General features: G+C 48.7%; 1 protein-coding gene across 3 annotated transcripts in view; it reads left to right on the top strand.

Moving 5' to 3' along the window:
- Positions 1–26,640, top strand: part of COQ8A (coenzyme Q8A) — a 49,421-nt gene that overhangs the window by 12,778 nt on the left and 10,003 nt on the right. For 2 of the 3 annotated variants that reach the window (XM_060128245.1, XM_060128252.1), the window contains exons 2-4: positions 14,513–14,698; positions 17,225–17,632; positions 17,895–17,961. In XM_060128245.1, the coding sequence (XP_059984228.1) occupies positions 14,522–14,698; positions 17,225–17,632; positions 17,895–17,961 (652 nt within the window). In that variant the 5' untranslated portion in view covers positions 14,513–14,521. The remainder of the gene's footprint in view (positions 1–14,512; positions 14,699–17,224; positions 17,633–17,894; positions 17,962–26,640) is intronic. The other variant, XM_060128258.1, reaches the window with a different exon arrangement.

Below are 26,640 nucleotides of genomic sequence, written 5' to 3' on the forward strand. Positions count from 1 at the left end.
GTCATGTCACGGAAAAACCCTAACAAATTTTTTGCCAGCCCATACATGTCTTAACTTTCGGTTCAGAAAAATGTGATCACTGCACTAACTACATTATTCTAAACTAGGATCCTGTTTTGGGGAAAGTACCGTTAATTATTTCTATCTTTGAACACAGGGGCCGGCATTAGACCTGCCTCTGCCAAGTGGTTTTCTCACCACTTTCTGAGAAGCACAGTTGAGCCTCTTTCCCAAAAGTGGGGTGGCCGTGTTCCACCTTCCTGGTGGCCTGTCAGGGGCAGTTGTTTGCTGATGAAGGACAGTGGCTAAAGGGTGTAGAGAGGTAGTATTTATAGCACTCTGATTTGCTATCTAACCCTCTGCCCATCCCGCCCAGGACAAACGCTTCAGGGATGTGGGATAGTTTCTTTAAATCACACCTTTGTGTGCTTGCTTTTATTTTAACAACAGATATTTAAGATTATTTTTATATAACTTATTTTCTGTTATAAAAGTAGTACATGTTCTTTGTAGAAAATTTTAGGAAATAAAGTAATAAGAATCTATCACCCCACCACCCAGAGAAAACCACTGTTCCTGTTTTGCATGCTCTGTTTCTATCATCCATCTCCCTCCCTCCCTCCCTCCCTCCCTTCCTCCCTCCCTCCCTCCCTCCAAAATAAAGGATAATACTGTTTTGTAACCTGCGTTTTTCCTACATGGGAATATATAGTAAACTTTCTTATTTGTCAATAAATACCTTCCACAGTGTCATTTTAGATGGCTGCATAGCAGTCCATCTAATGGGTGTACCACTATTTATGTAGCCAGTCTTAGACAATGTTGTCATTTCCATTCTTGTGGCTGCATTATCACACATCCACGGTTAAGGAAATGCAGTTTGACAGAATTTGGCTGGATGCTTAGATAACTTTCAGGCAGGATGGCCTGGGAAGGAGACAGGGAAAGGGGACTTTAGTGGTAGACATGCAGGTTTGGGGCATTCCAGAGGTGACTTGCAGCTGTGGGGGATGAATGACCCTAGTGGCCTGTCTCTCACCATAGAAAGTTGACTCACCAGGCCTGGCTGGGGCTGACTGACAGGGGAGGGGGAGGCTATGAGGTGGGATTTGAGGGGGGGACAGAGGCTCTTTATATCTTCCCCTGGGTTCTTCTTCATGTTTTTAGCTGCCTTTGAAAATTGATATGTATTAGGATGTTTCTGAACCTGCTGCCAGACGGACCCGGAAGCCAGACCTCACTATGTAGAAGCCTGGAGTGCCTGAGATATTTGAGTGATGGGCCCTGGGGTGTGCTTTTAAAGGCCGAGGCGAAGGGCACATCTAAAGAAATTCATGGATTTTTGGTTCAGAAATCCAAGTCTTTCCCCTAACACATATACTCTTCTGAGTCCTTGGAGGAAACAGTCGACTGTATTTCCTTTTTCTAAGAGGAAAAGAAAAATTTCAAGAATGTAAAGGAACTTTCCAGTGTCCACACAGACTGTTCATGCCCAAAGTAAAAAGATTGTCCTTGGCTGGGAGGGGGCAGAGGGCCACCTGTGAGCCCCTGCCCTGGGGCCTCCCTCTTTCCCGGGAGTACTAAAGTGACAATCTTGAGATTCCTCTGGTGGCTGGTTCTGTGGGTCATTGTCTTTAAGCCCATTCATTTCCGATGTTCTTTTTCAGTTTCTTGAGGGAGTAGTGGGAAAGGAAGGGGCAGGTGGAAGGTTTCCACTTAAGGACAGAGCCAGACTTTTGGGGAGCGAGTAGCAGGGAGAAACTTTTAGGAAAGGATCCCTGTTTAGACTTCCTGCCTGAACTTGGGCTTGGGCTACCTCTGTTCCCTTTTCCCCTCTTCCTCCAGAACAGGGTTCTTAAGGTACGTTTCTAGGACCACCAGCAGCAGCAGGTGGGAATTTGTTAGAGGTTTCCAGGCCCCATCTTAGACTTACAGAATCAGAAACCCAGGGCGGCGGTACAGTGGTCTGTGTTTCAGCAAGTCTCCCGAGTGGTTCTGATGCCCACTAAAGCCTGAGAACCTTGCCTCAGACCAGGCTCCTGAGAGACCTTTGATTCCATGTGCAGATTAAAAATGCAAGCAGGTGTGAGTCAGTTCCAGAAATGGCAGGCTTTCTTAAACCTTGGGGGGACCAGCTGAGCTCATTTCTGTCTGCTCTGTGTCAAGCACGGTGCTAGTTGCTGGAGATACAGAGAGGGGACAACAGATGTGGTCTGTGCCCTCCTCTGGCTGACAGCCCAGTGTGGCGGGAAGACGGGTACATAGGCAGGTTTAGAGCATGGTCACTGCTACCTTGGGGAAAGAACAGGGAGCCGTGGGGGACATGGATGGGCTTTAGGGATGGGACATGTTGGCGAGGGCATCCCAGAAGAGGTGCTGTTTGAGTTGAGATCTGGTGAGGAGGAAAGACATGCGTTCCTGTGCAAGGCGGGGGCCAGAGAGGCCAGTTAGGGGCTGCTGCGGTTGCCCAGCTGGGAGCACCCTGGGGGACTAGGGGAAGTGGGAAGGGCTGGGGAGACGTGGGGGGTGGTCGCAGTGCTCAGGACGGGGAGCATGGGGTGGGCGGGGTAAGGGGGGTGAGGTCAGTTCTGGACATGCTGAGCTTGATGCCTGTGGGCCATTGGCTGGTGCGCACGCAGCAGCTGCGGGACGAAGCCCGCTCAGGAAGAGGCTTTTCAGTGAGCTTCACACACACTCCCCAAGACAAAGGGCTTGCTGGGCAGCTTGCTTTGGGGTCCTTACACCAGTCATCCCCTGGCTTCCGAGGCAGCTCAGGATGGGAAGAGACAAGAGGAGGGCGTGCTGGCTTTTAGAGGTATAGACACTCTGGCTCTGCTTGGATGGGAGCTGGTCTGCCTTGTCACGCTTTATACTTACGAAGGGGGTTGAACAGTGGCTCAGTAAATTCATGCACTGTCCCTGGCTTATTGTCACCTCATGAGAAGAGACAAGTGACAGATGGTGAGTTCTGGCTGTGAAGGGGGGGCTTGGGGGTGCATATGGGAACCCTCCCCCCAAATAAAATTCCCCCATGTGGGTCCTGGTGGAAAGGTTTATGATGTCTTCATTTGCTTAATGCTTGTCAAGATTGCCTCTTTTATGTATGTATGTGTGTGTATTTATTTTTGGCCGTGCCACACGGCTTGCAGGATCTTAGTTCCCCAACCAGGGCTTGAACCTGGGCCACTGCAGTGAAAGTGCTGAGTCCTAACCACTGGACCACCAGGGAATTTCCATATATTTTTAAAAAGAACACAACTCATTGCTGCTGCTACATCTTATTGCATCTGGCCAGGTAGGCATCACTTGGTGGTTTTTTTGTTTGTTTGTTTTTGTTTTTTTTTCTTTAGTTTTGGAGACTAGATTTGAAGGTCCTCATACCCCAGATAATTTCCAGCTAATGGCGTCTCTGAGTCTGTTTTTCAACATGAATGAAATGGTATGTCAGAAATCTCTTCGGGAAGGTCAGAGAGTGAGGGTTCAGCAGGAAAATTTCCTCTTGGAGCTCGAGGACTCATGTCAGGGGACACTGGCTGTGCTTCTTTCTCAGTCTCTGTCCCTGGGGAGTGGTGAGCTGTATTTATTCCAGTTCTTTCTCTAGACAACAACTTTGTTCACTTCCTTTATAGCACTTTAGCATGTTAGGGCTGGAAAAGGGGCGTGGTGAGCCACCTGAAGCCCCCTCTTGCTATGGAGGGTGAAGAGGCGAGCAGCACACGTAGTGTCAGTGGCTGAGCTGTCCAGGCTCCCAGGCTTTGCCGCTGCTCAGCTGCCTCCTCTGCACCTGGTCCTCGTGTGTCGGCCTCAGTGGGCCTCTGGCCGTCTCCGTGGTGTCTGTGCCCGTTATAGATGTGCCTGCGTGCTCCTGCAGCTGTGAGCACCCCGGGGCCAAGGGCAGGTTTATCCCAGAACCTGCACAGACTAACCCAGAGCACTGGGCGGAGACATCAGTGAACAGGTGTTCAAAGAGTTGACCAAATGACTATTTTGGTGCTGGTACCTAGTGGGCACTCCCAAATGTGAGTGCCCGTCCTCCACCCTCACCGCTGTATTCATTGGTGCTCGCTCAGAAGAGACCGGGCGGCGCCCAGGCGTTCTAGGGCAAGTGGGTGAAGAGCCTGAATGCGCCCTCCATCCCTGTATTGCTCCTCCGTGAGGTCCCGAAAACCCATTCAAGGACCAGCAGGGTGAAGCGGGGTGGGTGAGGACTCTAATACTTGTAGATGAAATCGTGGTGAGGATAAGATTTTAAACTTGTGATTAATGTATCTTGGCTTTTGAAAATCAAAAGCCCCCAAAACACATTTTTGATTTTCATTTCCTTAAGGTCCTGATGAAAATGCGTGCTGGTGTAGCTGAGTGCCTGGCGCTCGTGCATTCCTTTTGCGGGGTTTGCCCCACCATTCAGGACAGCTGAATTCTGAGTCACGTTGGGATCCTGGTGCATTAGAAGTAGGGTTTATGAGAGCCAATTTTTGAAAACCAGGAGGTGAACGAAGTTCTGGAAAGGTATTTCCTCTGGCAGTTGTTTGCCTTCCCACCCCTGCTCCTTGAGGGTAGGCACTCCTTTGCAAAAGAATACCTGGTATTGACTAAGGTCACTTTGTACCCAGCAGAGCAGCATGTGGAGAGGTTTGGGGACAGCGTTCCTTGAACATTAGGTAAATAATCCTTAAGGGGGCTGGCACGGGCTGCGGTCTTGAAATGTGCATCCACCTGTGAATCTGCTCACAGTGACAGACTGTTTATGAGCAGCATCTGTTAATGTGAGAAGGGGAGGGACTGCCCCATAGTAGCGGGATGGTAGCTTTCCGTGATGTCATTTCCATGTGGATGGAGCCTGCCTTCCCAGGGAGCTGGCTCTAGTTCTCCTCCTCCATGACGGCACTCGCTGTCCCGGGTGAGATGGGAACCCATGGCAAGTTCTCCGGTATGAGGACACAAGCGTTCAGGCAGGAAGAAAGGCATAGCTAATTGATTTTTAATGTGTACTTTTTAAAGATGACGTATTTATTTTCCACTTTGAAAGTGGGATATGTGAACTAAAAGAGTTAGGAAGGGCTTCCCTGGTGGTGCAGTGGTTGAGAGTCCGCCTGCCGATGCAGGGGACATGGGTTCGTGCCCCGGTCCGGGAAGATCCCACATGCCGCGGAGCGGCTGGGCCCGTGAGCCATGGCTGCTGAGCCTGCGCGTCTGGAGCCTGTGCTCCGCAACGGGAAAGGCCACAACAGTGAGAGGGCCGCGTACCGCAAAAAAAAAAAAAGAGGAAAATACAGTTAGGAAAATACTGCAGGAGACCATTATTACTCATATGTCTCAAATGCAGGAATTTAATAAAAAGCTTGGTCAGTTTATTTAACATTGTTTCCTCTTTTGAATTTTAAAAAAATCATCGTCATAAAGTAGGTATAATCCTGACCCATCACAGAACTATGCTCAGAGTTGACATACTTAGAGACCAGAAAAGTTAGGACTGGAGTCTGGTGGGTTCCAGAGCTGCAACTGCAGAGTGCAGGACCAGAAATGTGTATTTCACAATGAACTGCAGAGCTAGGGCAGGGGAAACTGGCCAAAAAGATCACTTATCAGCTTTGCTCTAGTGAAACTTTAGTTTGTGGGTATGATAACTTGGGTGAGAAATTTAGGCAGAATTAGTTTTAAGCCTGAAAGCAAAGTCTGAGTTAAATAGGTCTTATATCCGTTACCAGACAAGGTGAGGTTTTGAAATTATCCAGGTTTGTGGCTTATGGGAGACTGTTGCCTTGGTTATCTGGATTGGATTTAGAGGTGAGCAAGGGGAAGGCCTGTTTCTGGGGACCCCTGGGGCAGTGGGGTATGGTAGATGGTCCACCAGCAGGGGTCTTTCTGAACAGATGGGGCTGGGGCCCTGGCCTCTGCCATTGCATGTCCCTGATGTCTCTTTCAAAAACCTCTTTCCTCAAGAGTGAGATGTGTCTGTGTGTGTCCGGGGCCAGGGGGCCGGGGAGCTGTTGAGAGCTGGCAGCAGCTGCATCTGAGCTCTGATTACGTGCTGTTTTCCCAGTCCTAGACATTTGGTCTATGGCGCTCACACTTGTTGACTGCCATAAGGTGCAGAAGCCCAGAGTGGAGCCCAGGGTGTGAAATAGCACCAGGTGATGGGCAGGGCTAGCTCCCCCTTCTCTCTCCTGTCTCCTTCAACGGTTTGGTCACCTTCCAAAAACCTCCTTGGCTTTGATTAGGGTACAGGAGGTCCACTTGTGTCTAATCAGTACCCTGTCCCTATGGGGGTGCCTTGGAGTTGGTGGACCGAGCATTTGGGGAAGCAGTGTGGTGTGGTGGGCACAGAGCAGCGGAGGGCAGGTATCAGACCCCAGGGCCACTGTTCAGGAGCTGAATGACCTCAGCCAGTTAGTTAACCTCTCTGACTTTGGTTTTCTCCTTTGTGAAATGGGGGCAATAACATCCATGTCATTGAGGTTGTTTATAAAGATTAAAAGAAGATGAAGCCCAGTGCCTGGGCGCTGCTTTCCTATGAAGGTGAAGGGTTCTTTGAGGGCAGGTTATGGTGGGTCATTTTAACTTTCTAGGCTCCTGTGCATTCCTGGGTTTCTCTGGCTATCACTACAGCTCTCCTTTTAAATAAAAGTAGCTCTGTCTTATGCTCAGGAGCAGAGCGGATCTGGGCAGGAGTCTTTGGACTGACTGGGGCTGGTTCCCCATGAAGGGCAGGTGGGAGTGAGCCTGAGGTTTTTGGAAGGCACGAGAGTTCTGGTTCAGATCCTTGTCAGTGCTCTCGCCTGACCTTCCTGTCTGTGCTTCTGTTAATTCGGGCCCTTCTCAAGTCAGCCTCCATGCGTTTGTGAAGAGATTTGTTCCTGCAGGTCTCCTGCCTGCTGTGCCTTCCACACCTGCTCCTCTTATCTTATCTCTGAGACTCCTGGCAGATCCCAGCTCCTCCCTGCCCCCTGGCCAGACTGCTCCCTCCCCACTCTGGGTTCTCCTGCTCCTTTCCTTTTTGTTTTTTGTTCAGCCACCTTATTTTACCTTATCTTATCCCTCCCAGCACACAGCTCCAGGTAGGTCTTGAGAAATGCTTGGGAGACACACCCAACCCTGTGCAGCACCCTGTGTACTCTGGCTTTCCACTTCTTTGACCCTGACATAAACACGTTTTATGCTGTGACCCAGGAGAAAGAAGAGAGCGCATGCGCACGCGGATGGGAACCAGGTTTCAGCCCCAGTCCTGCCCGCAGTGTGCCCTGATGCTTCCCTGTCCGACATCATGTTGGTGTTGTTTTTAATGCTGGTTAGGATTTTCCAAGTGCATTGCTCTGTGGTCTGGACTGCAGTTTGAAAACACTGGCTTGGGGAAGAGTTGAGTCTGAGGGCGGGGAGGGGCTCTGGTTGTCCCTTGGTGGGTATCTGTCAGAGGCTTCCTTGGGCAGAACAAGAGTGGCTGGGCAGGGACAGGCAGCCCCTGAGGAGTTGGGCTTGGGGCCCCTGGGTCCCTGCAGGGAACTGCTACCGGAGCAGGTGTTCCTGAAACCATGCACCTCAGACTGGGACTTGAACCCATGTGGCCAGGACTCAAACCCGGTCAAAACCCTGATTGGGACTTGAACCCATGCAGCTGGGACTCGAACCCGGCCAAAACCCACAGTCTTCTAACTGAGATCACACACCTGGTTTCAGGACTTAATGAAGCTCAGGTTCTTTTTTTTAGTTATTGTTGTTGTCATTGTTTACCTATTTTATTTTTTCCCTTTAAATCCTTTTATATACTGAACGATCTCCCTGTTGGTTTTCAGGGGGAAATCTTTTTATTTTTTAATTTTTTATACAGCAGGTTCTTATTAGTCATCGATTTTATGCACATCAGCGTATACATATCAATCCCAATCGCCCAATTCATCACGCACGCCCCCCTGCAACTTTCCCCCCTTGGTGTCCATACGTTTGTTCTCTACATCTGTGTCTCAATTTCTGCCTGCAAACCGGTGCATCTGTACCATTCTTCTAGGTTCCACATACATGCGTTAATAAACGATATTTGTTTTTCTCTTTCTGACTTACTTCACTCTGTATGACAGTCTCTGGGTCCATCCACGTCCCTACAAATGACCCAATTTCATTCCTTTTTATGGCTGAGTAATATTCCATTGTATATATGTACCACAACTTCTTTATCCATTCATCTGTCGATGGGCATTTAGGTTGCTTCCATGACCTGACTATTGTAAATAGTGCTGCACTGAACATTGGGGTGCATCTGTCTTTTTGAATTATGGTTTTCTCTGGGTATATGCCCAGTAGTGGGATTGCTGGATCATATGGTAGTTCTATTTTTAGTTTTTTAAGGAACCTCCATACTGTTCTCCATAGTGGCTGTATCAATTTACATTCCCACCAACAGTGCAAGAGGGTTCCCTTTTCTCCACACCCTCTCCAGCATTTGTTGTTTGTAGATTTTCGGATGAAACCCATTCTAACTGGTGTAAAGTGATACCTCATTGTAGTTTTGATTTGCATTTCTCTAATAATTAGTGATGTTGAGCAGCTTTTCATGTGCTTCTTGGCCACCTGTATGTCTTCTTTAGAGAAATGTCTATTTGGGTCTTCTGCCCATTTTTGGATTGGGTTGTTTGTTTTTTTAATATTGAGCTGCATGAGCTGTTTATATATTTTGGAGATTAATCCTTTGTCCATTGATTTGTTTGCAAATATTTTCTCCCATTCTGAGGGTTGTCTTTTCATCTTGTTTATGGTTTCCTTTGCTGTGCAAAAGCTTTTAAGTTTCATTAGGTCCCATTTGTTTATTTTTGCCTTTATTTCCATTACTCTAGGAGGTGGATCAAAAAAGATCTTGCTGTGATTTATGTCAAAGATTGTTCTTCCTATGTTTTCCTCTAAGAGTTTTATAGTGTTTGGTCTTACATTTAGCTCTATAATCCATTTTGAGTTAATTTTTGTGTATGGTGTTAGGGAGTGTTCTAATTTCATTCTTTTACATGTAGCTGTCCAGTTTTCCCAGCACCACTTATTGAAGAGACTGTCTTTTCTCCATTGTATATCCTTGCCTCCTCTGTCATAGATTAGTTGACCATAGGTGCGTGGGTTTACCTCTGGGCTTTCTATCTTGTTCCATTGATCTATGTTTCTGTTTTTGTGCCAGTACCATATTGTCTTGATTACTGTAGCTTTGTAGTATAGTCTGAAGTCAGGGAGTCTGATTCCTCCAGCTCCATTTTTTTCCCTCAAGACTGCTTTGGCTATTCGGGGTCTTTTGTGTCTCCATACAAATTTTAAGATTTTTTGTTCTAGTTCTGTAAAAAATGCCATTGGTAATTTGATAGGGATTGGATTGAATCTGTAGATTGCTTTTGGTAGTGTAGTCATTTTCACAATATTGATTCTTCCATCCAAGAACATGGTATATTTCTCCATCTGTTGGTATCATCTTTAATTTCTTTCATCAGTGTCTTATAGTTTTCTGCATACAGGTCTTTTGTCTCCCTAGGTAGGTTTATTCCTAGGTATTTTATTCTTTCTGTTGCAGTGATAAATGGGAGTGTTTCCTTAATTTCTCTTTCAGATTTTTCATCATCAGTGTATAGGAATGCAAGAGATTTCTGTGCATTAATTTTGTATCCTGCAACTGTACCAAATTCATTGATTAGCTCTAGTAGTTTTCTGGTGGCATCTTTAGGATTCACCATGTATAGTATCATGTCATCTGCAAACAGTGACAGTTTTACTTCTTCTTTTCCAATTTGTATTCCTTTTATTTCTTTTTTTTTTCTGATTGCCAAGGTTAGGACTTCCAAAACTGTGTTGAATAATAGTGGTGAGAGTGGACATCCTTGTCTTGTTCTTGATCTTAGAGGAAATGCTTTCAGTTTTTCACATTTGAGAATGATGTTTGCTGTGGGTTTGTCATATATGGTCTTTATCATGTTGAGGTAGGTTCCCTCTGTGCCCACTTTCTGGAGAGTTTTTGTCATAAATGGGTGTTGAATTTTGTCAAAAGCTTTTTCTGCATCTATTGAGATGATCATATGATTTTTATTCTTCAGTGTGTTAATATGGTGTATCACATTGATTGATCTGCATATATTGAAGAATCCTTGCATCCCTGGGATAAATCCCACTTGATCATGGTGTATGATCCTTTTAATGTGCTGTTGGATTCTGTTTGACAGTATATTGTTGAGGATTTTTGCATCTATATTCATCAGTGATATTGGTCTGTAATTTTCTTTTATTGTAGTATCTTTGTCTGGTTTCGGTATCAGGGTGATGGTGGCCTCATAGAATGAGTTTGAGAGTGTTCCTTCCTCCACAATTTTTTGGAGGAGTTTGAGAAGGATAGGTGTTAGCTCTTCTCTAAATGTTTGATAGAATTCACCTGTGAAGCCATCTGGTCCTGGACTTTTTTTTTTGGAAGATTTTTAATCACAGTTTCAATTTCATTACTTCTGATTGGTCTGTTCATATTTTCTATTTCTTCCTGGTTCAGTCTTGGAAGGTTATACCTTTCTAAGAATTTGTCCATTTTATTGGCATATAGTTGCTTGTAGTAGTCTCTTAGGATGCTTTGTATTTCTGCGGTGTCTGTTGTAACTTCTCCTTTTTCATTTCTAATTTTATTGATTTGAGTCCTCTCCCTCTTTTTCTTGATGAGTCTGGCTAATGGTTTATCAATTTTGTTTATCTTCTCAAAGAACCAGCTTTTAGTTTTATTGATCTTTGCTATTGTTTTCTTTGTTTCTGTTTCATTTATTTCTGCTGTGATCGTTATGATTTCTTTCCTTTTGCTAACTTTGGGTTTTGTTTATTCTTTCTCTAGTTCCTTTAGGTGTAAGGTTAGATTATTTATTTGAGATTTTGCATGTTTCCTGAGCTAGGCTTGTATAGCCATAAACTTCCCTCTTAGAACTGCTTTTGCTGCATCCCATACGTTTTGGATTGTTGTGTTTTCATTGTCATTTGTCTCTAGGTATTTTTTGATTTCCTCTTTGATTTCTTCAGTGATCTCTTGGTTATTTAGTAACGTAGTGTTTAGCCTCCATGTGTTTGTGTTTTTTATGTTTTTCCCCCTGTAATTCATTTCTAATCTCATAGCATTGTGGTCGGAAAAGATGCTTGATATGATTTAAATTTTCTTAAATTTACTAAGGCTTGATTTGTGATGCAGGATGTGATCTATCCTGGAGCATGGTCCATGCACACTTGAGAAGAAAGTGTAATCTGTTTTTGGATGGAAAGTCCTATAAATATCAATTAAATCTATCTGGTCTATTGTGTCATTTAAAGCTTCTGTTTCCTTATTTATTTTCATTTTGGATGATCTGTCCATTGGTGTAAGTGAGGTGTTAAAGTCCCCCACTATTATTGTGTTACTGTCAATTTCCTCTTTTATAGCTGTTAGCAGTTGCCTTATGTATTGAGGTCCCCTATGTTGGGTGCATATATATTTATAATTGTTATATCTTCTTCTTGGATTGATCCCTTGATCATTATGTAGTGTTCTTCCTTGTGTCTTGTAACATTCTTTATTTTAAAGTGTATGTTACCTGATATGAGTATTGCTACTCCAGCTTTCTTTTGATTTCCATTTGCATGGAATATCTTTTTCCATCCCCTCACTTTCAGTCTGTATGTGTCCCTAGGTCTGAAGTGGGTCTCTTGTTGACAGCATATATATGGGTCTTGTTTTTGTATCCATTCAGCAAGCCTGTGTCTTTTGGTTGGAGCATTTAATCCATTCACATTTAAGGTAATTATCAATATGTATGTTCCTATGACCATTTTCTTAATTGTTTTGGGTTTGTTTTTGTAGGTCCTTTTCTTCTCTTGTGTTTCCCACTTAGAGAAGTGCCTTTAGCATTTGTTGTAGAGCTGGTTTGGTGGTGCTGAATTCTCTTAGCTTTTGCTTGTCTGTAAAGCTTTTGATTTCTCCATCAAATCTGAATGAGATCCTTGCGTGGTAGAGTAAGTAATCTTGGTTGTAGGTTCTTCCCTTTCATCACTTTAAGTATATCATGCCACTCCCTTCTGGCTTGTAGAATTTCTGCTGAGAAATCAGCTGTTAGCGTTATGAGAGTTCCCTTGTAAGTTATTTGTCGTTTTTCCCTTGCTGCTTTCAATAATTTTTCTTTGTCTTTAATTTTTTGCCAATTTGATTACTGTGTGTCTTGGTGTGTTTCTCCTTGGGTTTATCCTGTATGGGAGTTGCTGCGCTTCCTGGACTTGGGTGGCTATTTCCTTTTCCATGTTAGGGAAGTTTTCGACTATAATCTCTTGAAATCTTTTCTCTGGTCCTTTCTCTCTCTCTTCTCCTTCTGGGATGCGTATAATGCGAATGTTGTTGCATTTAATGTTTTCCCAGAGGCCTTTTAGGCCGTCCTCATTTCTTTTCATTCTTTTTTCTCTATTCTGTTCTGCAGCAGTGAATTCTGCCATTCTGTCTTCCAAGTCACTTATCCGTTCTTCTGCCTCAGTTATTCTGCTATTGATTCCTTCTAGTGTAGTTTTCATTTCAGTTATTGTATTGTTCATGTCTGTTTGTTTGTTCTTTAATTCTTCTAGGTCTTTGTTAAACATTTCTTGCATCTTCTCGATCTTTGCCTCCATTCTTTTTCCGAGGTCCTGTATCATCTTCATTATCATTATTCTGAATTCTTTTTCTGGAAGGTTGCCTATCTCTACTTCATTTAGTTGTTTTTCTGGGGTTTTATCTTGTTCCTTCATCTGGTACATAGCCCTCTGCCTTTTCATCTTGTCTGTCTTTCTGTGAATGTGGTTTTTGTTCCACAGGCTGCAGGATTGTAGTTCTTCTTCTGCTGTCTGCCCTCTGGTGGATGAGGCTATCTAAGAGGCTTGATGGGAGGGACTGGTGGTGGGTAGAGCTGCATGTTGCTCTAGAGGGCAGAGCTCAGTAAAACTTTAATCCACTTGACTGCTGATGGGTGGGGCTGGGTTCCCTCCCTGTTGGTTGTTTGGCCTGAGGCAGCCCAACACTGGAGCCTACCTGGGCTCTTTGGTGGGGCTAATGGCAGACTCTGGGAGGGCTCATGCCAAGGAGTACTTTCCAGAACTTCTGCTGCCAGTGTTCTTGTCCCCACGGTGAGCCACAGCCACCCCCTGCCTCTGCAGGAGACCTTCCAACACTAGCAGGTAGGCCTGGTTCAGTCTCCCCTGGGGTCACTGCTCCTTCCCCTGGGTCCCTATGCGCACATCAGTTTGTGTGTGCCCTCCAAGAGTGGAGACTTTGTTTCCCCCAGTCCTGCATCAAATCCCACTAGGCTTCAAAGTGTGATTCTCTAGGAATTCCCCCTCCCGTTGCCGCACCCCCAGGTTGGGAAGCCTGACGTGGGGCTCAGAACCTTCACTCCAGTGGGTGGACTTCTGTGGTACAAGTGTTCTCCAGTCTGTGAGTCACCCACCCACAGTTATGGGATTTGATTTTGCTGTGATTGCGCCCCTCCTACTGTCTCATTGTGGCTTCTCCTTTGTCTTTGGATGTGGCGTATCTTTTTTGGTGAGTTCCCGTGTGTTCCTGTCGATGATTGTCCAGCAGCTAGTTGTGATTTTGGTGTTCTCACAGGAGGGAGTGAGAGCACGTCCTTCTACTCTGTCATCTTGGTTCAGGCTCTGAAGCTCAGGTTCTTGATGTCTCATCGCAGGAAGAATTCAGTGAGAGACAGTGGATTTTTATTTAGAGAGAAACACACTCCACAGACAGAGTGTGGGCCATCTAGGAAGGTGAGAAAGGCACCAGGGTATGGGGTTGTCGGTTTTTATAGGGGTGGGTAATTTCATAGGCTAATGAGTGGGAGGGGTATTCCAGCTATTTCAGGAAGGGACGGGGATTTCCAGGAATTGGGCCACGGCCCACTTTTTGATTCTTATGGTTGGTCTTGGAACTGTCGTGGCGCCTGTGGATGTGTCATTTAGCTTGCTGATGCGTTACAGTGAGCATATACTGAGGCTCAGGGTCTAGTGGAAGTTGACTTCTCCGCCATCTTGGACCCATTTGGTTCTAATCAGTTTATGTCATGTCCTTGGGCTATGTCATTCTTTCGGAGGTTGTGCCTTGCTCCCTTCCCTCCTGTTTCATTCCTTCCCCAACCTACGGTTTTGGTCCAGAGGGAAGAGCTCTGGACTAAATCAGGACACCCAGATTCAAGTCCTGGTTCTGCCACTTGGTGGCCGAGAGACTTTGGGCAAATCCCTTTACTTGTCTGTGCCACGAGGTGGCTGTGAGGCCCAGGTGAGGAAACATGGTCCAGGCGCACAGCCCTGACTCCACGGACTCTCTCTTCCTGCTCGGCACCCTGCTGTGTGGGGAGTCACTCCGTTTACCTTGAACCCTGGGCCCTTCCTCTCTTTTCTCTCAGTCAACCTGGATCAGAAGGGGAGGTCATTGGAAAAACCAAACAGCCATAGTTTGGGGTAGAGGTGGCCCGTGTGAGTGCGACGCTGTGTGAGGCGTGGAGCCCCGACCCTGACTTGGCCCACTCTCTTCCAGCCCTGAAGGATGGCTTCCATGTTGGGGGACACCATCATGGTGGTCAAAGGCCTTGCCAAGCTGACCCAGGCGGCCGTGGAGACCCACCTGCAGCACCTGGGCCTCGGCAGGGAGCTCATTATGGCGGCCGGGGCCCTGCAGTCCACGGCTGCAGAGCAGATCGGCACGGTCTTGGGGCAGGTGCAGGTAAGGAGGCCAGTTGGCAGTGGGCGGGGTGCCAGTGGGAGGGGGCCTTGACGTTTCACCATCCAAGGGGAGAGTTTTAAGCAAAAACGAGTGCTGGAGCTGTGGTTGTCAACACGGCCTGCTGTAGCAGAGCGCCATCCACCGTGGCATCACATGCATGGTCCCCACCCCTGTTCCTGACAGTCTGAGGGCATGGGGAGGGGGCGTGTGTGTGTGCGCATGCACATGTGCACGCATGTGTGCGCCTGGGCATGTGTATGTTGGGAGCTGTGCTGCAAGGGTGCCCTGCTGCCGCACTCCTCCCATTTCTGCTCTGACCTTCTGGACAAGGACACGCACGCTCCTCCAGGCTGTGGGACATCCCAGCCTGCCGGCCTCTGGTCATTCTCAGAGTTAGGATTCCCAGCTCTCCCCTCATGCTCTCTAAGGGTCCAGTGGCGGTACTGTGTCTCTCTCTCTACACAGATACCTTCAGCTTGCAGAGGTGTTCACACCTGTGACCTCTTACAAGCCTCACAGCTGTCCTGGGAGGGGTGCAGACCCAAATGCTTCCCCCTTTCTCAGATGGGGAAACTGAGACTAAGCAGTTCGATGTGATTACTGATTGACAGCACCGGCATCCTGTGTCCTCTTCCCAGTCTCAGACTCCCCGCCCGCCCTCTCTCTGCTGAGGCTGGGCTGTGCCCTGGCAGCCTCATTTGGTGCCTTCGCTGGTGAGGAGCCATCGCCTTCCTGTTGGGTGTTTGCCTTGGAGCACCCAGGAAGTGAGGTTGCCCAGCACCCTTGGGCCGCCCAGGAGAGGAGCATGCTAGACGTGGGCAGGCCTCCCTGAAGGGTGAGAGGGAGCGCAGGCTCCCCGCTCACCCCTCTGCTCCCCTCGGACGGGCCTGGCCCCGGTCCTTGGAAGAGGCAGGGCCATCCCCTGGGACGGCCCCTCGGAGGTAGGAGGGAGTGGCGGTCCCCCACCGCGAAGGAGGCGCTGAGCAGGGCGATGGTCTCCAGTGCACTCCCGTTCTCTCCCTGCACACTCAGATGCGGGTTCCTCCCCTGTCTGTGAGGGGACGGAGGCGCAGGTACTCCAGAAACCTCTCTCCCTCTAGCTCCTCAAGGGATTTGTTCACTTATTCATCCGGCAGACACTTACTGAGTCTGGTCCCGTTGAGACACTGAGGCCCCCTGGCTGCCACATAAACAGCTTATGGTCACGCAGGGCCGGTGGCCAGCGCTGGAGTAGTGGGGCAGAAGGAGCGGTGAGCCCGCGGCCGGTGTGGGAGCTACAGGAGTTACGAGGCTCTCGGACCCTGTCCCAGACTCCCTCACTCCAGGGCTTCCCTGGCCATCTGACAGGTGCCCCTTGATTCCAAGTAGAATTCATTTCTGCTCCGAGGAAGGTGCTGTCAGGCGGCCTCGGGGCAGCCCGCGGGGCAGGCCCTGGCTCGGGATACCTGCCCTGCAGTTGGCCGCCTGGTGGGCCTTTACCAGATTATTTTAGCTCTCTCGGCCTCTGCTTGCCACTTATGAAATGAAAGTAACAGCCTGTCCCTTTCCTTCCTCTGGAGGGCAAGTCTTATCTGCTTAGATCCCACAGTGTCTTATAAAGCTGAGAGTGAGAAGGCTTTGGGGTCTACTGCTGTTTCTGCAGAACCTACAGGCCACACTCCATGCACTGAGTCCATTTCAGTGGAATCGGGGAATCCAGGTCCCCGACCTCCCTTCAGGAGTCAGTGCTGTTCTAATTATAGCCTTCTTGGCCCTGTTCCCCTGGCCCCGTCTGTGCTGCACGTAACTCTGTGACTGTGGGGGGAGCCCTCTTTTCAGATGAGGAAGTGGCAGAGAGGGCTCAGGAACTCTCTCCAGGTCGCGAGGGGTTCAAAAGTGGAAAGAACCGGGGCCTGAAGCTCAGGTCTCGGCGACCGTTACAGGGAAAACATGGTGTTCTCTCCCCCTCCTCTCCTGTCCTGTCCCCCCTGCTCCTGGAAGAGCCGGGCCAGGTCCTGGATGTGACAAGCCCTCTGGGGAGAGCCCCTCGGGTGGCGCGCAAGGCGCTGGCCTGGAGAGGCAGGGTGGCCCTGCCTGTGTGCTGCGCTCGCCTCCTCTGGTCTCCGGTTGTGCTCTTACTTCTCAACGCTTTCCCCATCTTTTGCCCTGGTTCCCCTTCCCCAAAGCCCTGGGAGCTGGCCTTGAGCCCGGATTTACAGGTGAGGAGCTTCCTGCCAGGAGAGTGGTCGCTCCCCTGGTCTGGGCCGGGCACCCAGCGGGCGCTCAGGGACCACGGGCGGCCGGCTTGCCGGGGCCCACACGGCAGAGCCCTGGCAGGAGCAGGGCTGGAATCCGGGCCTCCCGGCTCCTGGGCTGCTGCTCGCCTCCGGCACTGGCCACGGGCCACGGGGGTGACATGGTAGGGCCCTCCAGAGGGTCAGAGGGTGGGACGCGCTGGTGTGCTGTTCCGGCCAGAAGGGGATGCACACAGGGAGGGGCTCCTGGCCGGCCTCTTGCTCCTCTCACGTTGCCGTTTGTTCCCTGCAGGGTCAGGAGAAGCATGAAGAGTCTTATACCAAGAGCTCTGACGACCCGCAAGCAGAATTCCACTCCTCAGGGCTGAGGGCCGAGGGCGCCTCCGAGGAGCCGTCTGCGGCCTCCTCCCCCGACCAGTCCCCTCCGCCCTGGGATCACGCCCGCAGCCAGGGCCCAGCTCCTGCCTATGTTGCCAGCGGACCCTTTGGGGAAGGCGGGCTCCGGGGCCAGGCCGCCTCCCCTATGGGCAGGGTGAACGGGCCGCTCTTTGCGGACCCCAGAGACCCATTCTCTGCCACGGGCCTGCAGCGAAGGTTCTACCACCAGGACCAGTCCCCTGTGGGGGGCCTGACGGCTGAGGACATTGAGAAGGCCCGGCAGGCCAAGGCTCGCCCGGAGAGCAAGCCCCACAAGCAGATGGTGTGTGCAGGGGGCCCCCAGGGTGGGGCTGGGGGCTTCCCACGGTGCTGCTGGTGTCAGGCCCCCTCTTCGGGGACATTCTTCGGGTGCCGTGGCCTGGAATGTCGGGCACACGGAGGCCTCTTCTGGGAGGCGTGTGCTGCTGGGCGGAGCTGCTGCCTTTGGGGGTGGAGAGGGCGTGCGGGGGGCGCTGTGAACCCCTGAAGGTCGGTCCTGTCCCTGTTCACTGATCCCCGGAGGTCTCTTTCTTTTCGCCCTCCAGCTCAGTGAGCGGGCTCGCGAGCGGAAGGTGCCAGTTACGCGGATTGGGCGGTTGGCCAACTTTGGAGGTGAGGCCCCAGTCCCGGTGAGTGGAGCGGGGGCCGCCGTGGGGTCTGCGTGAGGCGGGGAGGCCGGGGACCCAGGGCTGCCCCGGGGAGCGTGGCAGCTCCTGTGTTAGCCACGCCGGGATGTTTTCCGTGGGTGGGCGATTCAGTCTCTGCCTCAGCTCACCCCTGGGGGTCGATGCGTGGCTGATTGCACGCTGTGGGCTGCGGCTTTGCTTCTCGGGGGGCAGCGTCTGCAGCATCCGCGTTTCACTCAGGCCTTTGGAGGCCCCTGCAGGGAGGAGGTGGGACAGTGGGGCTCTTCGGCTCCTGGACCCAGTGGTTTTTGCCCAGCCATTTGGGGACCCGTTTGCTGGATTCCCACGGGCCTGCGGGCATCAGTGGAATGAAAACAAGGTGCCGTGGCCCCGAGCTGCTGTCCTCCATTTCAGTGTGCTGAGGAGTTGTGAGTTTGTTCCTTTCTTTAGGGGTTTGCATAGCCATTGTGTCCAGTACCCCCCTGTGCTCTCTTCGTCCAAGTTGGAGGATCATTTTATAGTGAAGGTTTACAGCAGTTGTCTCTGCTTTTATGACATTGTATTGTCGTATCTGACCAGGATGTTCCTGTTGCAAGTGCCGTCCTTTGCTATGGTTCTGCTTGAAGATGGAGTGACTTCTCTAAAGCCCGCTTATCCTCAGTAGGTTCTCCAGACAATACAGTTAATGAAAGCAACAGCCTTGGCGACTTGATTCGCGTGCCCACCTGGGGCAGGTGCTCATTTGCGCGGCCCTGTGTAACGGTGGTCTCATTGATGGGTTCATGTTGATGCCGGTGCTGACTCGTCATGAAAGCCCACTCTCATGTGTCTGAGCCTTTACCTACCTGCCTTTTGCTTTGCTGGTTTGTACGTCTCCCCTCCTACAGACCGCACGTCGGGCACGCTGCTCTCCCCGGCTGCCTCTTCTCTTGTGGAGACCCCGTCTTACTCCTTGTTCAGGGGTGGATCTGTGCTCCCTGTTAGCCTGGCCCTCTGGAAGCTGGCCTGATGTGTGGGTTCTAACGTTGAAGGAAGGCTGGCTGTCTTCCTTAGGTGCAGAGCAAACTAGGTTAATTGGATAGAATTTTCTCAACTCTGAGGTTTTCTTCCATGATTGTTATCTTAAAATGTGGCATCTGCTGCTACTGAGCTTTTCAGGAATCCCGCATACAGTGTCATCTGAGTTTCAGCACAGAATTATTGCTTCATTTCACTTTAACGGGTTAGCGTTTTAAGCAGTTCCTCGTAGAACACTGTAACTCCCTGGGGTGCCACTACCAGAATGGGCTGCTCTGGGGGCCTCCAGTGGTCCTTATTCCCCAGAAGACATGGCACTTGCCCTGCTTTGCTCAGTGGCTATTAGTTGGGACATTTATTCTTCTTAAAGTATTAGATGGAGATTCTGTTCTCTCCCCCATTAGTTTGAGGGCAGGAACTGTTCTCTTCTTACTTTGTAGTTAGTCTTTCTCTGTAACCTATAATCCTCCTCCCCTCACTGCAGACCAGGGCTCACCGCAGAGCTCTGTCCCCGTAAGGCTTAGTTTGACTGATGTATTTTAGAATGGGTGTAAGCCTCTCTCGTGAGTCTTTGCTGGGGTGGGGTAGTGGAGGACCTGTTTGGGAAAAGTGGTTAGGATGAAGGTCGTGATGGCCAGTTAGTATCTGACAGAGGTCCTGGTGAAGCAGGCAGGAGTCAGGCCTTTTTGGGGGGTGGGTTAAGGAAAGCAGACTGAAGTGAAAGCGGTTGTATAGGAAGGTGTGTAGGACAAAAAGTCAACTTCGTTAAAACCAGGGTACAGGGCTCCCCTCAAGGCGTGGGGGACATGGGCTGCCAGAGGGAGCTGGGGTTGGGGTGAGGAGAGACCCTGGTCTTTGTAGGGGCTTTGCACCATCAGGAGCCTCTTGAGCCCTTGCTGACAGCTGCCTGATGCCTGGAGCCGCCCTTCAGGGTCTGTGCTGGAGATCTGCTCACAGCTGTGATTCTCAGCTGCACACGTTGTTGCCCAAGCAGTTGGCCGCTCATGTTTCAGGATTAGAGGTGGCAGGAGGGGAGCAAAGAGGAGCCAGGTCTGGAAAGAACGTGAAGTTCTGGCCCCAGAGGTGAGTTCTGGGCCTTCTACCCTATCCAGAGGTTTTCAAACTGGGGTTTATGACCCTTTAGTGAGTGTGAAATCAGTTTAGTGGGTCAGGACCGGCATTTAAAAAACAAATTAAATAGAATGGAATTGAATAGAAAAGGATCAGAATTAGTATCATAGATCCTTAGAACAGCACATGTTGTAAAAATATTTCTGTTTCAGAGATCTAAATATACTACTGATGTACGTTCTTCATTGCATTGTGGAGTATATGGCTTACTGGTGGGTCATTATCTAGACAGTTGGAAGTAACACTGCCCTACTTTCTTCTCCTAGAAAATACTTCTGGCCTTTCTTCCCCTCATGAGGGTGAGATGGTTTTGAGGTGTAGACTAACAGACTTTAGGAAGTTGTTACGCTGCAGGTATGAAAGAAAGGGATTGCTCTAGATCTCAGGGGGTAGGATTGTCTTTGGGAAGGTCAGCAGCAGGTATTCAGCTGTATAGAGGCAGAGGGCAGGGCTTTCCATCTGGGTGGCTCATTCTGACGCTGAGATGGCGCAGGAACTCTAGGTCTAATTGGGCTGTGGGACATTATGGCTCTGATGCTGTGGGCCATGGTGATCTTTGGATATTAGATTTTGTTGGAGAATGAAATGAAAGATAGCATTAGATACTGGATTTGGGGTCAGAACTGGGCTTTAGGTCATCATAAGATTTGGGTTATAATTCCGGCCCTGCTTCCTGTGACCTTGGGTATTGCCTTGGTTTGCCTTTCTGTGAAATAGGGGTCTTGCCACTGACTCCAATGGGAATATACTGGTAAATGTTCCATGTGTATCTGAAAAGAATTCTGGCACTGTCAGGTGCAGTTTATCTATCTGTCTAGTCTAGTTTGTTACTCATATTAATCAGATCTTTTAATGATTTTTTTGGTATGTGTATTCTTTTGTTCTTTTTTAAAAATTCTTTTTAAAATTCTTTTTTTAATTAATTTTTATTGGAGTATGGTTGCTTTACAATGTTGTCTTAGCCTCCACTGCACAACAAAATGAATCAGCCATACAAAAACAGATATCCCCTCCGTTTTGGACTTCCCTTCCATTTAGGTTACCACAGTGCATTAGGTAATTTCCCTGTGCTATGGTATGTTCCCATCAGTTGTCTGCTTTACACATAGTAACAATAAGGTATAGGTGTCAATCCCAGTCTCCGAATTCCTCCCACCCTACCTCTTTCTCCCTCGGCATCCATACATTTGTTCTCTACATCTGTGTCTCTATTGCTGCTTTGCAAATAAGATCATCTGTACCATTTTTCCAGATGGTATGTTTATTCTATCAGCTATCAAAAGAGACATTTAACAGTCTTATGCTGTGATCATGGATTTAGCTACCTCTTAGTTCTGTCAATTTTTACTTTAATGTTTTGAAGCTGTGTTATTGGTTGCTTACAGATTTAGAATTCTTATAGCCTCCTGGGGATTGACTCCTTTATTATTATGTCTTACCTCTCTTATCTCTATGAAAGTCTACATTGTCTGATATTAGTATAGCTGTTTTCCAGCTGTTCTTTTGGGAGGTGGTGGTCAATGTTTGCATCGTATATCTTTTTCCTTCCTTCTCCTTTCAACCTTTTGTATCCTTATATTTAAGGTGTGTCTTTTGTAAGCAGCATATATATATTTTCTTTTCCTGTGATTTAGGTACAGACCATTAATCTTAGTCTTATAATGTGAGTATTTAGTTCATTTACATTTAATGGAGTTGCTGATGTATTGGGGTTTATATTTACTGTCTTAGTCTTTGTTTACTGTTTGACCCATCCATTCTGTTCCCTTTTTTTCTCTTCTGTCCTACTTTCTTTTTAAAAATTTTTACCTTTTTTTAAATTGAGGTATAGTTGATGTATAATACTATGTAAGTTTCAAGTGTACAACATAGGGGTTCACAATTTTTAAAGGTTAGATTCCATTTGTAGCTGTTATAAAGTATTGGCTATATTCCCTGTGCTGTACTATATATCCTAGTAGCTTATTTATTTTATACATAGTAGTTTATACCTCTTAATTCCCTACCCCTTTCTTCCCCCTTTCCCCTTCCCTCTCCCCACTTGCCTTGCCTTCTTTTGAATTAAAGAGATTTTTTTCTTGTACATGTTTTCTCTTTATTAGTTTGTGTGTTATTATTCTACTATACTTTTAGTGGTTTCTCTTGATTACAGCATACATTCTTGACTTACTACAATGTAATAGAAATGATTATTTTGACTACTTCTGCAGTAATGCTAGCACTTCAGAACAGTTTAAATCCCTTTGTGTGTGTGTGTGTGTGTGTGTGTGTGTGTTAACGTGGATATGTATTTTGTTTCTACATGTTTTATATTATATACTAAATTATTAAGATATGTTAAACCTTACAAGATGTCATTTCTTTGTATAGCCCATATGAATTTAGATTAGCCACATATTTACCCTTTTTGTGTTTCTTTCTCCCTTCATTTTTTTTTTTTTTTTTTTGCTGTACACGGGCCTTTCACCGTTGTGGCCTCTCCTGTTGCGGAGCACAGGCTCCGGACGCGCAGGCTCAGCAGCCATGGCTCACGGGCCCAGCCGCTCCGGGCATGTGGGATCCTCCTAGACCGGGGCACAAACCCGCGTCCCCTGCATCGGCAGGCGGACTCTCAACCACTGCGCCACCAGGGAAGCCCTCTCCCTTCATTTTTATATTAGAATTACTTTTGGGGTAATTTTCTTCTTCTCTGCAGAACTACCTTTTCTCTTTTTTTGTAGTGCAGAGTGGTAATCATTAATTCTCTGTTTTTATTTGTGTGTAAATGTCTTTATTACACTTTTGTTTTAGAAGGTATTTTGGCTGGGTATAATACTCCATGTTCAAAATTAATTCTTTTGGACACTTTAGCAATATTATTCCATTGTCTTCTTTTTTTTGTTTTGTTTTGTTTTTTGGCCACACCACGCGGCATGTGCGATCTTAGTTCCCTGACCAGGGATTGAACCCGCGCCCCCTGCAGTGGAAGTGCAAAGTCTTAACCACTGGACCACCAGAGAAGTCCCTCAGTTGTCTTCTTAACTTCCATTGTTTCTGTTGAAAACTTAGCTATTCGTTTTATTGCTGCTCCTTTGAAAGTAATTTGTATTTTGTCCTCTGCTTTTAAAATTTTCCTTTTGCTTTTGTTTTCCAGCAGTGTGACTGTGACATGCTTGGGTATGATTTACTTTGCTTTTATCCTGCTTGGGATTATAGAGCTTCTTAAATCTGTGCTTGATGTCTTTCATCAATTTTGGAAAATTCTGGTCATTTCTTCAAATATTGTTTCTGCCCTGTTCTCTTTCTCCTCTCCTTCTGGGACTCCAGTTACACATATGTTAGATCTTTCCCTTCTGTCATGTGTGTCTCCTCTACTCTTTTCTATATTTTTCATTTGTGCTTCAGTATTATAGGTTCAGAGGAGATGTCTTACCTCCTCTGCACCTATGAAATGAGGGAGAACTGGACGATTATAGAAATGAGACCAACAGATCAAGGAGGCACTAGAGAAAACTTACCAAAAGGAGTTGAGCACCATGTGCCTGACTTCCTGGGGACACGCTGCACGCTTGCTGCCGCTCTAAGTAGCCAGCGCTCCTCCGGTGCTCTCTGAGGCAGCAAGACAGATGCCCTTTAGGTCCAAGAAAAGTTTGTGCCCTTGGCAGGGTGAGGGAGCGTGGTTTCTACTTTCTCCAGGAGCAAACTTTAAAAGGGACTCTTCTGTCTATTTTCTGTCACTTAGAGCCTCTGTGAAGGAGATTAGGGCAGTTATAATCTCCAGTTACAGGTGAGGAAGCTGAGCCACAGTTGCCAGTCACCCAGGCCCGTATGTGCATCTGTGACAGTCCTGGGACCCGGGCTGAGGAGGCCTGTATCATACAGATACAGGCAGGCTGAGCCTGTCGCCCCTGAATTCGTCCCGTCTCCCCTGAGCCAGCAGAGGGACTGTCAGGTCTTCCCCCCCGCCCCACTCTGGCTTAGTTCTGAGAACTGAGAGCACTCTACGGGGACCTTCGTCCACTGCTCCTCCCTATTCTCCGTCCTGCGATGCTGTGGGTTGCAGCCCCCTCCCAGGCCCCCTCCTCTTCCCGGTGCCCAGTGCTAGCACAGCGGGAGGATGCAGGTGATGGAAGGGAAGGTGGAATTACCAAGGGTTCGGGAGCACCTTGAAGTGAAGGAAATATCCTTGTCCGCTGCCTTTTCTGTGTGGACTTTCTTGTCTTATCAGATCAGAAGGATTGTTGGGTGTGTTGGAAAAGGGAGGCCTGAGAACAGTGCCTGGCACGTGGGTGGTGCTGTGTGAGTGAAGCGGTTTTGCCCTCAGATCTGGCCCTTGCTGCTGCAGAGGACCTCCATCCAGCCTTGCTCTGTAAACATGCCTGGGGTGCTGGCAGGTTAGGCGCCCCTCACTAAGCCTCCTCACAGGAGGAGGTTTTTATTAGAAGGTTAGAAGGTTTTTATTTACTTGTTTCCTCTGTGTCTGTGGGGTGCTGCTCAGGGGGCACTTATTTGGCTCTGAGGACCTGCAGAGGGACTTCGGGGAGGAAGGAGCTGGGCCAGTGGCCTGCGCCCCCTGATCAGTCCCACAGCCTGGGAAGCAGCCCAAAGCGCCCCCACCCCCTTGGGGAGACCCTGCTCCTTGCTGCTCGTCACTGCCACCGCCTTTCTTGCCTGCAAAATGTCCGTTTGTGAGAAATGTCAGGAACTTTCTTGGAAAGGGCTGGCGCCTTCTCACAGGCTAGGGTGGTGGCCAGGCTGCTGGTGGTGGCCATGGGCCCGCGGAGCTGGTTCTGCGGCTGGTCTCCCCTGGGACATCCATGCGGGCCGGGCTGAGCCTGCCTGTGGGTCCGGACATGGACAGGCGCTGTCCTAAGGGCTGGGGGGCCGAGGTGGAGTGGAAGGCCTCAGGTGACGCCGGAGACTGAGTGAGCACGGGCTCGGGCTGTCCTCACCAACGCGGGGAGTCCGAGGCAGAGGCGCTGACCTCCCAGGAGCTGCCTGCAGGTGCCACCCAGCTCCGGGGGGAACGAAGAGCCTGGCTGGCCTCTGCCCTCCTGTCTCTGCAAGGTTCTGAGAATGCTTTCAGGTCAGCCAGGTTGGGTATGGCGGGATGGCCAGCCTGTTCTTGGTTCACTAGAGCAGGAGCTCCTGAGGTCAGGGTCCCGCAGTGGGGAGCCCATCCCTTGTCAGCTCCTCGGGCCTGGCCCTGAGGGAGCTCGCAGGCGCACAGAAGGAGCCTGCGACCTGCTTTGCGGAATGTTCCCTCCGTGATTCAGTGTTCAGTGACGGTCCTTGGCCTTGGAGAGCTTTGGCTCTGCCCAGCAGCCCAGAATGGGCCAGAGAAGAGTTCGGCAGAGCGTGTGAGGGGGCCCAGCTGGGGGCCCTGCAGAGAAGGGCGCTCGGCGTCTGCTCTCAGTGGCCAGCCTGGGTAGCCTTTGACACGTCTGCCTGTTTGGTAGGCTTGTCTTTGGACTTGATGTAGGCAGAGAAAAATCTAGAGGCGGAGAGACATTGGGGAAGGTCACTGCAGTTTGAAGGTTAGCTTTGCTGTTGCCATTCGTTTGCTGAGTTGGACAGTGTGCTGAGGTGGGGGGAGGGGAGGGGAGTTACCATTTGACCGGGGACGCAGCTCTGTGCCCAGTGTCCTCCGGGGCTGGGTTGGGGTGTCAAAGAGAAACAGGCCGTGGCAGCTCCATCCCAGCACGCCAGGGTGTCCTTGGGGGCATTTCCAGATGACCGTGGCCTCTGCTCTGGTCGCCAGAACTTGCCTTGTGCTGCCCTTGTGCTGCCCCACCAGCAACGTGGGGTGTTGAGCACTTGAAACGTGGCTGGTCCAAGCTGAGACAGGCTTCCAGGACGAAACGCACATTGGATTTTGAAGACTTGGTACAAAAAATAAATAAAACAAGTAACATCTCTCTAATGATGTGTATATTGAGTACTTGTTGAATTGATAATGTTTTGGATACACTGGGCTAAGTAAAATATATGATCAGGATTCCTTTCACATGCTTCTTTTTGCCTTTTTTAACATAGCCCCCAGAAAATTTAAAATCATATATGTGGCTGGCATTATATTTTTTTGGCAGCACTGGTCTAGCCCTTTGAATAGGAGAAAGGACAGTAATAGCGAACACCTGAATAGTGTTGCCTTCTGCCCAGCCCTTCTGGGAGGGCTTCACTCTCATTCAGCTGTTTAATCCTCACACTGACCCATGAGGCAGGAGCTACCTGGCAAAGCAGAGGGTGAATGGTTGTGTCATGGTGGGTAAAATGTACTGCAAAAACATTTTAAAAAATTGGGTTATCCTCCTATGATTTTTAAAATGTATTTTTCATTAAATAACTTTTTCAGTAAATTCAATAATAATTTTCATAAAAGTAATGCATAATCATCGTAGAAAATTTGGAAAATATAGAAGCACGTGCAGGTGTCCTTGCCAGGTGTGAGACTCCCAGCCCCCCAGGGCTGTGCTCCCCAAGGCCCACTGGCCTCGGGGCATCTCTGGCATCTTCCCTGGGTCTTTGCTGTCCCTCC

The sequence above is a fragment of the Lagenorhynchus albirostris genome, chromosome 2 (genome assembly GCF_949774975.1).
Source record: "Lagenorhynchus albirostris chromosome 2, mLagAlb1.1, whole genome shotgun sequence".
In the NCBI taxonomy this organism is placed as follows: Eukaryota; Metazoa; Chordata; class Mammalia; order Artiodactyla; family Delphinidae; genus Lagenorhynchus; species Lagenorhynchus albirostris.